Here is a 13698-nt window from a genome sequence, read left to right as displayed (position 1 = left end):
CACCCCATTCAGAAATACCGGTTTGTTGGCAGAATTAAAAAAAACATAAAATGCTCATTTACAAGAAAACATGTGCTATGCACTTAGATGGTTTGCATATGAGCTCTGCTATGTTTAATAAAAACTATATCTCACCTCTGCAACTCCTGTGACCGTGTAAGCGTGCATCTTCACAAGGCCGTTAGGCAACACTGTGTTTACTAGCGCTCCCTTAAAAGAAGAGAGTACATCAAGGATATTAGATGAATGTAAACACACACATGTATTACAGTGCTAAATGCAAATAACAAAACGCATCAATAATAATGCATAGTTAAAATAACATGATGTCATTATCCATGCATTCCATCAAAATCTGTTTCAAAAAGTATGTTTTCTACGCTTGAACCACTGTAATTGAATATTTTAAAACCAACCAGTTGTCTATTAGTGTACGTTTGTGTATTTATGTATTTAAAACCTTTAATTTAATATTTGCGGTTTAGTTTTTACTTCTCCAGCAGTGCTGCATCCCATTAAGGATTCTGAATTTCCGGCTCGTCTCATGACATCCCAGAGTTTTTCTGTTGCTTCATTTAGTTTGAAGGTCACGTGTGGTCCACCAGTAAAGTCCTTCAAAGCCTCTGAGATCTTTCCAGCGTTCATATCTTTGTAGGATCCACAGACTCTGAAAACATGAATAAAATCTTCAGTATCCATTTTACCACCATCTTACAACCAAATTGTTTGTAAAAATAAAACATACTTAGCATAGGCTTTCTCTAACAAAGCAGGCCAGAATTCGTTCGGTGTTTTGGAGCGAACAAAGATCAGCTGTCCATCAATGGTTGGCAGCTTGTCATCAATAACAACATCCACCCATATTCCAAATCTCCAGAACTTTAGATATAAAATGAATCATTAACTCTTGATCGAGAATTAAAAAACATTCAATGGATGTCATACTGGTTTTACCCTGAAGTGAAATATTCCTGCATAATCCACAGAGAAGCGTTGCTCAGGCTGAATAATCTGCTTCATAATTTGTCTTTGAAATGTAAGAGCTCCAACAGACGCTAGAAACCAGCAGTTACCTGTCAAACATACACAGTTTAAACACCCCATAGCTTACATTTACATTTTACATTTACATTTCGGCATTTACCAGGCGCTTTTATCCAAAGCGGCTTACAAGGAAAAAAATGTAAAAAAATTATTTGCTGCCTTAAATGTTTTTGTTGAATCAACTCAGATTTACAAGCTTACTATTGTTTATGTTGATTAGAGATGAGGTGTTATAACTTATAAAATGAAGTTGACTTGCAGAATAAGTTGTAGTTATAATAATGAAGTTGTAGCAACTCATCATGTTGTCAAGATAAATAATAGTAAGTTGACATGACTTGTAAATATGAGTTGATTCAACAAAAACATTTAAGGCAGCAAAGAATTTTTACAGAGAAGGTTTAATGTAATTAGTTGAAGGTAAATCAAAAAGTTTTAAACAGTTACTATAGATTATGTTTCTTACATGCATGATGTAAATATTGAACGTGTTATACTTGATCATGGTTTGCATAATTCTGATATGCAGTTCTTGTTAAAGAGCTTACTGTAGTGTTGTTGTAAAATTATACGAAACATAAAAGAAGTGATTTTTAACCTCTCTGATCTCATTGCATTTACTGTCAATAGTTGGAAATCTGCCATCTGTTTTTCTTTTGTTTTTCTTTTTTTACTTGATGTCTGTTTTTATTTACCCACAGGTGAAAACAACCAAAACTTTGTTCATACTTGTTATATTTTCATTTCAATTTAGCAGTTCAATCATGTATAGATCATTCATGACTTAGTGTTTACTGTATGTGCAATGTTATCTTGTGTAAATGACACACAGTCAGTCAGTCAGCGCAGGAGACCCACCTATATCACCCTGACAAAAGTCAAACCTTGAAGTTTCCTCAACTATGTAAACAGGGTTGGACACCAGTTCCTGAAGAGAGCAAATCATACAAAATGCTGAAAGGTCAGACATGATTTCTAACTAAACAGAAATACATGTATAGTATAAGTGAAGTTTTCCTCCATAGATAATGTTACAATGTTTACTAAACAGGTCTCACGCAACTAAAGGCAACAAGTACTATAGTTCTTTTCATTTATATTTACCTGACAGAAATGATCATTATATATTGTAGAGTATATTGTACTGTAAGTGCTGAAATGAGTTTGACGTACCCCCGGTCTCTTCCACACGACTCTTCTCTCAATCTCAGGTTTTAGGAGTCCCACACCAATGGATTGTATATCTGGAGGGAACGTGCTGTCTACAAACCGCAGTCTCTCTTTCAAACAGTATCGCTTCAGCTCATTGAAATCTTGACCATAGAAATTGTCTGCATTTGAGGAAGTTCCCCGTCCATCCTTTAGATTCCTCTCGGACAAAATGTCTAAGCACACACCAGGTGGAGGCATTCTGACACCAAATCTGTTGAGTCCAAAACAATCAAGTTTATCTTCTGCCAAGGTACAGTTTGTGTATCTTGTTTTTTTATATAAATTTGTTGCGCTACTATACTGTACAAGTACAGTCAGTGAAATAACAGTGTACAGTAAAGACTAAAAATACAATACTGTTAACTACATGCATTGACTTGTTTTTCTGGTTTAGATTCAATTTGAGATGAACAGAAATTAAACCCTACTGTCTGTGCACTGTGTGTGTGTGTGTGTGTGTAAAAAACAAAAGATATATCTATAAGACGTACAGTACCTGATCTCCTGAGGTGTACTGTATGTAGGTAGATTGTTGTGTCGTTTCCTGCAGTAAAGCTAAAGACATAAAGCAGAGACGAGGGCGTGACAGGAGAGACTTTGTAAAGTCAGACTCCACCCTCTTCCAGGTATATTGTTGGTTGGTTGTTTGATCAATATTTGCACAGACACAATGTAGGTCAATGAACGATCAAGAACACACTTTTACATCACATCACATGTCGTTTCCTCATAAAAAATAACCAAGAGATAAAACATATAATGATATGGACACTCATACAGTATACTGTAAAAAAAGTCAATTCAACCTACTATTTTAAGTTTTGGTTTGTGATGTTTGATATCATTTATTAAAGCAAGTTGAAATTGTTTTAGGTAACTTAAAAATGTATGTTGATTTGACAAAAATGCTGTGTATTAATGCGGTTTTAAAGCTTAAAACAAGTAAATAGGAATTCAAGGTTATGAATTTACCTAAACAAGAGCAATATTTGTTTTTCATACTGTTTGGCACAGCTGGATTAAACAGAACATACAAAACATTTCAACAGCTTCATACCTGCATCAGTCATACTGTCTTGTGTAATTAAAGAGATAAATGCATTTAAAAACTGAGCAATTCTCAAAACCATTTAACAAAGACAACAATTAATAATTTCATTGCCGTTAAACATTGTCTGTTCTGTATGTGAGATAACGATTAACTGAATTAAAAACACTTGGATTTTGCATGTCAGCTGATGCAAATTTAACACCTGCAGTAAAACACACACAGAGAGAGAGACAGAGAGAGTATGACACATGTTTTGGGTGTTGTTTTAATGTAAAATGACACAATAAGATTTACCTGCTGTGACCTTTTATTGCACAATAGTTCATGGAAAAGAAAACTAATCTTTTCATGCTGAAAGGATCAAATTCTGCTTTAGTGCTAGTAGTTTGTCAGTAGGTGGAGCTGTGAACAAAGATAAACAAGAGTCCATTACCAAAACTCTTAAGAATCAAGTTCTGAACATTGAATCATTGTTGTACATTCAAAGTGACATTTAATGACCTTACTGTATTTCAATATGACAGATATTATAAGAGCACATAGTTATATATGTGCTTATTAGTAACATTAAATGAACACGATATACACATATGATTAGCACATCTGTTTATTAGAGAAGCGTGTATGAAAAAACATAATTCTTAGATCCAAACCAAAACATATACAACATTATTCTGATTACATTATGTATTTGTTTACCCTCAGTTGAAACCGTAATTTCTCTAATGTTAAAGGGGACATTTAACAAGACTTTTTTAAAGATGTAAAACCAACATGATCTCACAAAGTTCTGTGGGATAGTCACGGATCGTTTTGCTCATTTTTCCGTGGCATTCTCACGGATCTCCGCATTTTTCCATGGCCCTGCTACGGACTGTCTTTTTCCATGGCATTCTCACGGATTGGTTACTCAACTGCTTTTTCCTATTTTTAAACCATTTTTGCTTCGGTTTAGGGTTAGATTTGGTGTTTGCATTAGTATGTCACTTTAACTATTGGTTTATACTATTTTTTCTGATTTATTCTTTTATATTTTCTAAACTTTAAACAATTGTCGCCTGGCATTGGGGTTAGAGTTGGGTTTGCGTAAGGATGTCATTTCATGTAAATCTAACCCTAAACCGAAGCAAAAATAGCAAGAAAACAGGACAAAACAGTTGAGCAACCAATCCGTGAGAATGCCCCGGAAAAAGACAGTCCGTAGCAGGGCCACGGAAAAATGCGGAGATCCGTGAGAATGCCATGGAAAAATTAGCAAAAAATTCTGTGACTATGCCACAGAAATTTGTGAGATCAGGTTGTGTAAAATACATTTTTTCCAATAAGACTTTTAAAGTTTTAGCTCAAAATACCCCACAGATAATTTAATATAACATGTTAAAATTGACACTTTGTAGGTGTGAGGAAAAATGCAAATGAGCTGTTGAAAATAATCTTAAATGTGTTGTCAATTATTTTCTCTCTCTCTGCACTGAACGGCAGTGCCGTGGTTGGATAGTGCAGATTAAGGGGCTGCATTATTATAATAAGATCCCCTTATGACATCACAAGGGGAGTCAAATTTTAATGATCTATTTTTCCACATGCTTGCAGTGAATGGTTTACAAAACTAAGTTACTGATTGATAGAAGCACTGTGGACCCAATTATAGCACTTAAACATAGAAAAAGTTAGATTATCATGATATGTTCCCTTTAAGTTTAATTTTGCCTATACAGCTGATAAAAACACGCAAGGTAAGTTGAGGCTCTGACGAAATCTTTATTTCTGTTTTGGATCATTTCACAGTTTGATTTTGTTTTTCTAAGCTGTATTACTGTAAGTGTGATAATAAAAATTCAGATTCATAAAACAGACTTAGTGTGAATTATTCAAAATCAACTTGTGTTCTGTAGATGCGCTGCTCTGTGCATGAGATCATTATTGAGTTTCTGGATCATCCTGTCAATAAACTCTACAGATTTATCAAACTTTCAGTATCAGTGCAAGCAGGCAGGTAAATATGGATCCATTATGAGAGATGCTGTCATGACAGACTTACATTTTATGGAGGAGACATAAGTGAAGTTTTTCAACTCTGATGTGATTCCTGGTAGTAAAAGAATTCAGTAATATCGTACTTTTGTGAAGTGAAACTGAAACTGTATTTATAAATGCACACCAGATGTTTTGCAAGTACATATCAATTAAAAACTGATTTTGATCTTTTAATGTCATTACAAGATCATACTAATAGACTTGTTTTTATTACAAAGTATATTTTAAACGCATTTTATTAGTCTGGGCTCAGAAGTGATCCTCAGTTTAAACTCATAAGACAGGTGGTGACATTTATTAAAGCAACACACTGTATCTCCTCATACATCCTCATACATGTTCTTGTCATAACTTCATTCATTAATAAAATTCACATGTGTGATTGCACAACTTAAACACCATCACTGTATTGGCTTGCAGTCCTATAATCTACATCTTAGTTTCTATATGGACACACACAGATCACAAACTGGTCACAGGACAAACAGATAAACTAAATCTGCAGTACTTGCACTGGCGATGTTTACTAAAACCTTGTAAGTGAATAAAAAACTTAAAGTGAACTGTATGAAATCTCCTCCTGAAGTCCCGAGTTTTTTAACCATAGTCAGATTATAGCCGTTTAAGAAGAAGTGTGAAAAATCTTTCACAACAAAAAGTGCACAGTACAGAGTACAAGACTGCGGCTCTATCAGTAGGTAAAATATGAAAATAAACCCTATAATGCACCATAAAGTGATTTTTTTGATACTGTATGTGCTTTCAGGCAGGTCTACTGATTTGTATCTGCTCAGCTTTCTGTGTTTCTCCTCTCAGGATTTTATACACATCATACATACTGTACTGTATGTCATCTTTTTATAAAACAATTTCCAATAAAGTCGGCTTTGTTCTGGAGCGGATGCACCATCTGCCTTTGTGTCAAAATAACTGGAAAGAGGTTTTTAATGCTGATGGTTTAATGACACCAGGAAAAGCGAAAATCCAGGTAGTGGTAATTTGAAGCAAAAACAACATTTTCTCTCTTATTGATTTATTTCTACACTTCTTTTAAGCCTGACATGTTATATCAATATGATGTACTGTTGCCACCTTGGGTTTTTTGTCTATCAGTCTATTTACAAATAAAATCTGTGTTGTGCTCATTCCTCACTCTTTATAATGGTTAGGTGATGCTGAGCTCAAAGGGGTCCACCCCTTTTGACCAGGAGAGAAGTGCATGCTGACCCCGCCCCTCTTACCTGAACCACACCCATCATCATCATTCATCTTCATTGAGCACTACTCAATGGATTACAGTAAGACCCGAAACATTTGTTTTAAACAGTAAACTGAATTAATTTTTAATTTCATATTAACGCTAAAAGCTTTGAATTATTTGCTTTATTTAAGCTAAATCCTTAATGTCTAATCCAACATAAAAACAAATCCAACATATCCAGTTACTTTAATATTACTCTAAAAAAGGCTTGGTTTGAAACAACACAGAATTTTTCAGTAGTATAGTGTTAAATCCTGCCGAGGTTAATGTGTGTTTTAATGTGCTTTGGTGTGCAGATGATGTGCTGGGTCATGTTCTGCTCACTGAAGCTTTTCCACATGATTTATGGACATTGATCTCGAACTAAAGCACAAACCATCAGGTAAAGTTTTACGGTCCTGACCTGAAGAACCTGCTCAGATCTTTATTTTTATTTCACTGAACTTAGCAAAAACAAAAAATAGCACTAAAAATAGCTTATTATACCTTCATACAGGTTTGGATCAACATGGGTTTATAGGTGGATTATCTCTTGAACATCTGCCTCGACTGTGGTTACAGCCTTCTATTATTCACGAAAGCGTATAAATAAACAATATTTGTGATCTTCTGACATTGACGCTTGAGCAGAAAGCTGTGTGTTTGTTTGTAACAACGCTCATAATTTCAGATCAGTGTATAACATCTCTTCATATCCTGGTGTCACATTCAGAAGAGAGGAGACATGGACATGCTGTCAGTTATCTCATTCTCTAGCCTTCAGAAAACACATTGATGAAAGCCACACTGTATCTAAAGCTATAACTATTTAAAAGTCACGTTCTTTCTGATCCCATTTTTTAAACCCTAGTTAGTGTGTAATGTTGCTATAATAGCATAAATAATACCTGTAAAATGATAAAGCACAAAGTGAACTGCCACGCGATATATTTTCTTTAACAGAATTCAAAGCCTACAGCTGTGAACGGTCGGTTTGGACTACAGCCCTCTACTTCCTGCTTTAATGACGTCACTAGAACGGTTTTCTGACTAAACTCCGCCCACAGGAATACGTCAGTCACCAGCTAAGCTCAAACGGCTCTGCTAAGCTAAGCTGCTATCGAATCACAACCGAGGGGCAACCTTCCGATCTCACTAATGAAGCCAATACGGAAGTGACTTAAATTGCAATTCATCGACTGGCCACTAGAGGCTCCAAAAGGGAGTCAATTCCCATAGACCACCATGTTAAAAATGCCCAACTTTACAGTAGAAAATAATATGTTTACAGCTTAGTAAAAAAAGTATTTTTGGTCTGTGTAGCTAATTTTGCCCTTCATGACAACTGTGAGGGGGGTGAATTTTTTTGTAACTCATCCGTTTAAATTATATTAAAGGACAAGTTGGGTATTTTACACTTAAAGCCCTGTTTTCTACATATGCGGCTGCCCCGAGAATTTTCGGGTGCTTGATGTTTTACCCCACCGCCTCTACAATGGGTGTATAGGTGCACAGGAACAATCCTTTCTAAAATGCATTAAACTTTAGTTTACAAAGACGTGAAACTCAGCGAGTGGTCAGGGGTGTTCACTGATATGCTCACACAAAAATCGCTGCAAAAGATGCTTTCCAACAGCTGTTTTAGCATTCGTTGTTAACTTGTGGACCTATTTTTCCAAACGCCTCACACCCATATATTCTTCCGTTAAGAGCTTGAATAATAGACACTCCAGCCCAGGTGGTGGCGCTAATCTGCCTTTGCCAATTGCAAGAATACAAACTTAAACTTATACCTTAAACTTCTGCATAATTAAGGCCGTGGCTGCTTGAGTGACGGTTGAACAGCCACTACTGTCACTAAATTTGCGCTAGGCGGGTGTGGTTTCACCCCAGCTTCACCCATGTCCCGCCTCTTTACCCATTTCCGGTTTTCCGCGAGTGATTCGTGGTGACGCGCGGCCAAGATGGCGACGGCAGGCAATGCCTACTTTAAGCTTCAAAAACGATCTTCACAAACCAATGTGTGACGTCACGGACACGACGTCCATATTTTTTTACGGTCTATGATCACAACACACTAAACAAACTACACAATCAGAACTCGATACGTATTTCTGAAGGAAGGACTTCATAGAACAAGGAAGACATCAGCACGTTTTGAGGACCGTGAAAACAGCGCTATTCAGATAAGTAAATTGTGTGAAAATACTGCGCACTGTAAACACAATCAAAGCTACAAAACAAGAAGGGGGCCTTTAATATAGATGTCAGAAGCATATATGGGTCTAGTGAAACAACTGTATGTTAAGGTTTACTAGATGTATTTCTTCAACGCAGCTTGAAAGTGAAAGTGAGATGTATAGCTTAATTGGTAAAGCATTGTGTTAGCAGGGCAAAGGTTGTGGGTTTGATTCCCAGGGAACACACCTACTGATGAAATATATATGGTTTGAATTTAGGAAAGCATAGTTGAAATGCTGAGTAGATTCACACTCGTAACCTTTGATCAGTAGGCGTGATATTGTCATGTAGCCAAGATACAAAGACTACTTCATCTTGCATCTTTACTAAGACGTTTCCAAATAACAAAATCCATGTAAATATGTTTTTGTGATGAAAAGGATTATACAAACTTTGCAGGAATAACAAATAGTGTGCAAATAACACCGATTATATGGCCAATCTCTTCAATACTCAGAAATGTTTATAGAAAACATAAATAAAGCTGTAAAGCGTCATTTTACTGTGCTACACTGTAAAAAAATCTGTAGAAATTACAGTATTACTGGGTATTTACCTTACTGTAGATTTTACATTTATGTTATTTACTGGCAACAGTTTGTTCAAAGTTAAATGAACATTAAACTTTTTCAGTTTTTATCTTCTACAGTAAGTTACTTCATAATTACAGCTAATTATTTACAGTGTAGATTTAGATGGAGACCAAAGAAATAGGCAGAGAGAATACTTAAAGAGTTTGCTTGTTTTATCCCTGTTTACCAAACGGATCAATAAAGTGCAATAAACCTCCAGCAGGGTTGTTTCTCTACTCCAGAAAGTCTGGGTCTGATCTCAGATCAGTTGGTAGCCTGTGGGCAGCTGTCTGCTTTCCAGACGCTGATGCAACTTCTGCATCAAAATTGCTAAGACCAAAAGGACTAAATCACTGTTAGAGGTTACACTCCAAAGACAAACACAGCTGATGCATTAAAAATGAGTGAGACTTCACATGAACTTAAACATAATACATTAACATGGACAACAAGTGTGCTGCTTTATTATTCAGATGGTGTAGATGCTCTTCTCCATATATGACACAGCCTGATCTCACGGGAATTTGTGCATATTTTACAAGTTGGCTAATTCGTGTATGTCATGATCCTGTCTTCACGTCACATTTTTTTTAGCTCTTTGTGACAGGATCATGTTTGGTGTGAAAGCATGTGGCCTTGGTTTGTTTTTAATCAGGCCATGTGCTTTTCCTGTCTTGTCTCCTGATCCCATCCCCTCATTCTCTTTGTTAATGATCCCATTATTGTTTCTTGATCATCACCTGCTCCCTTATTTAATGCCCTTGTGTTTGCTGTGTTGACCTGTGTGTTGACCTGTGCTACTTTGTGAGTTTTGAGATCCTGTTACTTTGTCAAGTTTATTCCTGTCTAGTTTACTGTCTTTATGCATTGTCTAGTCTAGTTTTAGTTTTATCGTGCCTGTTTTGTTCCCAGTTGTGTTGCTTCCCTGGGCCTTTGTTTTCCATGTTTTGTCTTTAATAAAGGATTTTATTTCCATCTGTGCCTGGGTTCGGTCCTCAAATACCCCTGCTGAAAAAAACAGCATCAAACCAGCATGGAAATTATGCTGCTCTATGCTGGTTTAGCTGGTGGTCACTAGCAAACCAGCACCAAAACACAACATATGCTGGTCTTGCTGGTGTGTATGCTGGTTTTATCAGCAGGGACCTGACAGTACATGAATTTGTATGGAATGAATAATTAGATTAAAAAAAAACTATAATGAAACCACGCTCCTTATCCAACATCACAGGTGCAAAAGCATACAAAAACATCCAACCCTGCTGAAAAACCAGCAACAAACCAGCATGGACCAGCATGGGAATTATGCTGGTCTATGCTGGTTTAGCTGGTGGTCACCAGCATACCAGCACCAAAACACAACATATGCTGGTATGACCAGCATGGGATGCTAGTGCTAATGCTGGTTTAGCTGGTGCTAATGCTGGTTTGGTGCTGGTTTAGCTGGTGCTAATGCTGGTGCTGATGCTGGTTTGATGCTGGTTTAGCTGGTGTTCACCAGCAAACCAGCACCAAAACACAACATATGCTGGTCTTGCTGGTATGCTGTTTTTTTCAGCAGGGAAAGTAATACAAATTAGGCACTTTATAAAATATGTACGAATGAGACTGTGTTATGAGGTTATGGCCAGCAATCATTGATTTTAAATTGAAGTGCTGTGTGGCATAAACTAAATTCTAAGTCTTTTGTGTTTTTTTAGGTTGTGACTTTTTCACCTCTCACTTTAGTCTTTATTTTTATCAGCTGTTTAAAGATCTTCTGTATGAAGATAAGAGATGATGATAATAAACACAAGGTTTTTGTTAAGAGTCCAGCAAGTAAAGCATAGACATGACTGTGTGTTTAATCTCTGCTGGATGGATCCGGTGAGTCAGAACTACGGCTGAACCTTCGCTGCATGTCTTCGGTAAACAAAAGAAATCATCTGGGAAATTTACTGTTTCTCTTCAAGCTAAATATTCAATTATTTCCTCATGACCCTGTTTCGGGTTAAAGGTTTTGCAGACATTTGGCAATTCAATAAAATAAAACAATAAAAACAACGTCAATTTTAATTATACAGCACACTGAAAGTGCTTCACATAGAGATGATTTACAGAACAAACAAACGGGATAAAATAGGAAAAATAAAAGATTAAATTTTTATCAGTATGGGGATTTCTAAGTGGGCTATTGAAACAAAATTTAATAAAGTGTGTTTAATACTTATTCCCTGTGTCATTTCACTTTATTTATTATGACTCAACTTGTATACTTAAATGTTCCGATTTCTTTGTATGAATTCAATATTTGGCTTGATGGCTACATCTGGTGGAAATTTTGTGTCAATAGCCCATGTAAAAATTACTGATAAAATGCTGATGTGTCAAATACTTATTTCACTGTACATATTCCCATCTGTTCTTAGCCTATGATTTATTATTAATTTATTATAAAGTTTTACTAAACTTTACCAACATTTCCATGAGCCATCAAGAATTCTTCAGGCCACAGATTTAAATAAGTCTCTATATTGAGACAATCCTGAAACTCAGGTTAATTGTGTTAGTTAACCAGGTTTTGTCACATTGACAGTTGACCAGCTGTTCCAGATCCGTATATAGACCCTTGTGTAATATGAAGATCTTCATGAGCTCTGAGCTCTGTCACATCATCATCATCATTAATAATCTATCTAACGCTCTATATCACCTCTATAACAATCATTACTGATTTATTTTTATATATTATACAGTACAGGAGTCATCCACAGACAAAGTTTCCTATCTGCTGTATTTTTAGCTAAACTACAGATATTGAGGAATGGTGTGAAACGGTGTGAAATGATTTACTCATGTCGTACCGCACGTGTTTGTCTACACAAAAACATTTCACAAATAAAAAATGTGAAAAACAAAACAATCAATCTTAGTTATTTTAAGTGACACATAATGTTTCATGACATGACGGGTGTATTTTCTGGTTAGGGTGTCACTTGGTGGTCATGACCTTTTCGTATATTGTTTAAATGTTTGCTCTCCATCAATAGATGAATAATGACACACAGGAGCTGAAGAGCATTGTGAACTTCTGTGTGCAAATGTTAAACAACATTTAGACATTTTTACATCAATCATAACTGCTGCTTTCCCAAAAACCACCCACATGTTGCAAGGCTAATGCAGATCTTTCCAGGATGGAAACTGTATATGGTTGCAATGTGAATGTTTGGGCAAATGTTTTTATTAGGTCACAATTCACATCCATAGAGAAATGCAGCAATAAAATGCTTTACTCTCTGTGCAACTGTGATATCAAAATATGTCAACACATTCTTCTAGTTTGCGTGTAATAAATGATCAGATCCTGCACGTTGTTTGACATAAATGATTTTTTTTTTAAAGAAAACTCACAGAGTTTGATATTTTAGCAACCTTAAATGTGTTTTACGGTTCACATGTGTGATATCTGTAAAATTGTAAAATGACAAACCCATCGCGACTGTGAACTTACAGCTAACCAAACCAGATGAGGTCAGATTATAATCAGACCTACTGAAGCAGAACCTTGCTTTTGCTCCTGAAGGGAAAGATACTGACAGTCTGAGACCTTGCAGTCGGCAAAAAATGATCATTAACGTAACGTTCAGGTGCAAAGTATTAAAAACTGTAAGCTGAGAGAAAAGAAGGCAGTGCTGTAAATCGTGATGCTGTATGCATGAATCTGATTTAAACTCTCTAAAGTCAACATCTGGATAATTTCTCATGACAGTCAATAATAATTCACCACCCAATAATCTTTTCATAAGTTTGATATCAGAGACACCTGTGTTGAATTTGAATAAACCAGGAACATTCTCCGTGATCCGTGCATTGACAGTGGAAGCCTGTTTTTTTTTTCGAGGGCGTACAATGCGAAGCTTGTCAAAACATGTCTTTAGCAGTGGTGGCTCGTGACTGGTCATCTGAGGGGCGCAAATTCAAATTAAGTGTTCGGAGTGTCATGTGTGTTGTTTGTGTTTTCAAAATATATGTTTGTTGCGTGATGTGAACCATGTGCATCATGTGTTTTGTGCCTGCAGCACACGCGCCAAAACCGTCAACGACAAAAGAGATGCTCGCGTTCACAAAATACACGCAAGACATTCCCTTAACAGTAAACTCTTATAACGCATGAGATTATGTGAGTATCTGACATACGTGAGCGTCTTTTCTTTTTTCATAAACCCTTTAGACGCATCTGCAGCAGGCTCTTATTTTGACAAGACACGTGATGCACACGATCTCTCAAAGCGCAGAACACATAGTTTGAAATTACGAAC

At 36.2% G+C, this 13698-nt stretch overlaps 1 protein-coding gene across 1 annotated transcript in view; it reads right to left on the bottom strand.

Moving 5' to 3' along the window:
• LOC129418154 (calpain-14) overlaps positions 1-13698 on the bottom strand; it is a 142800-nt gene that overhangs the window by 6325 nt on the left and 122777 nt on the right. The window contains exons 2-8 of the mRNA XM_073869868.1: positions 2753-2811; positions 2218-2467; positions 1903-1972; positions 955-1073; positions 746-879; positions 493-667; positions 136-210 (exon numbers count right to left, since the gene is read on the bottom strand). Of these exons, the coding sequence (XP_073725969.1) occupies positions 136-210; positions 493-667; positions 746-879; positions 955-1073; positions 1903-1972; positions 2218-2467; positions 2753-2811 (882 nt within the window). The remainder of the gene's footprint in view (positions 1-135; positions 211-492; positions 668-745; positions 880-954; positions 1074-1902; positions 1973-2217; positions 2468-2752; positions 2812-13698) is intronic.

The sequence above is a fragment of the Misgurnus anguillicaudatus genome, chromosome 7 (assembly GCF_027580225.2).
Source record: "Misgurnus anguillicaudatus chromosome 7, ASM2758022v2, whole genome shotgun sequence".
Classification (NCBI taxonomy): domain Eukaryota; kingdom Metazoa; phylum Chordata; class Actinopteri; order Cypriniformes; family Cobitidae; genus Misgurnus; species Misgurnus anguillicaudatus.
This window is presented reverse-complemented; position numbering and strand designations above follow the sequence as displayed.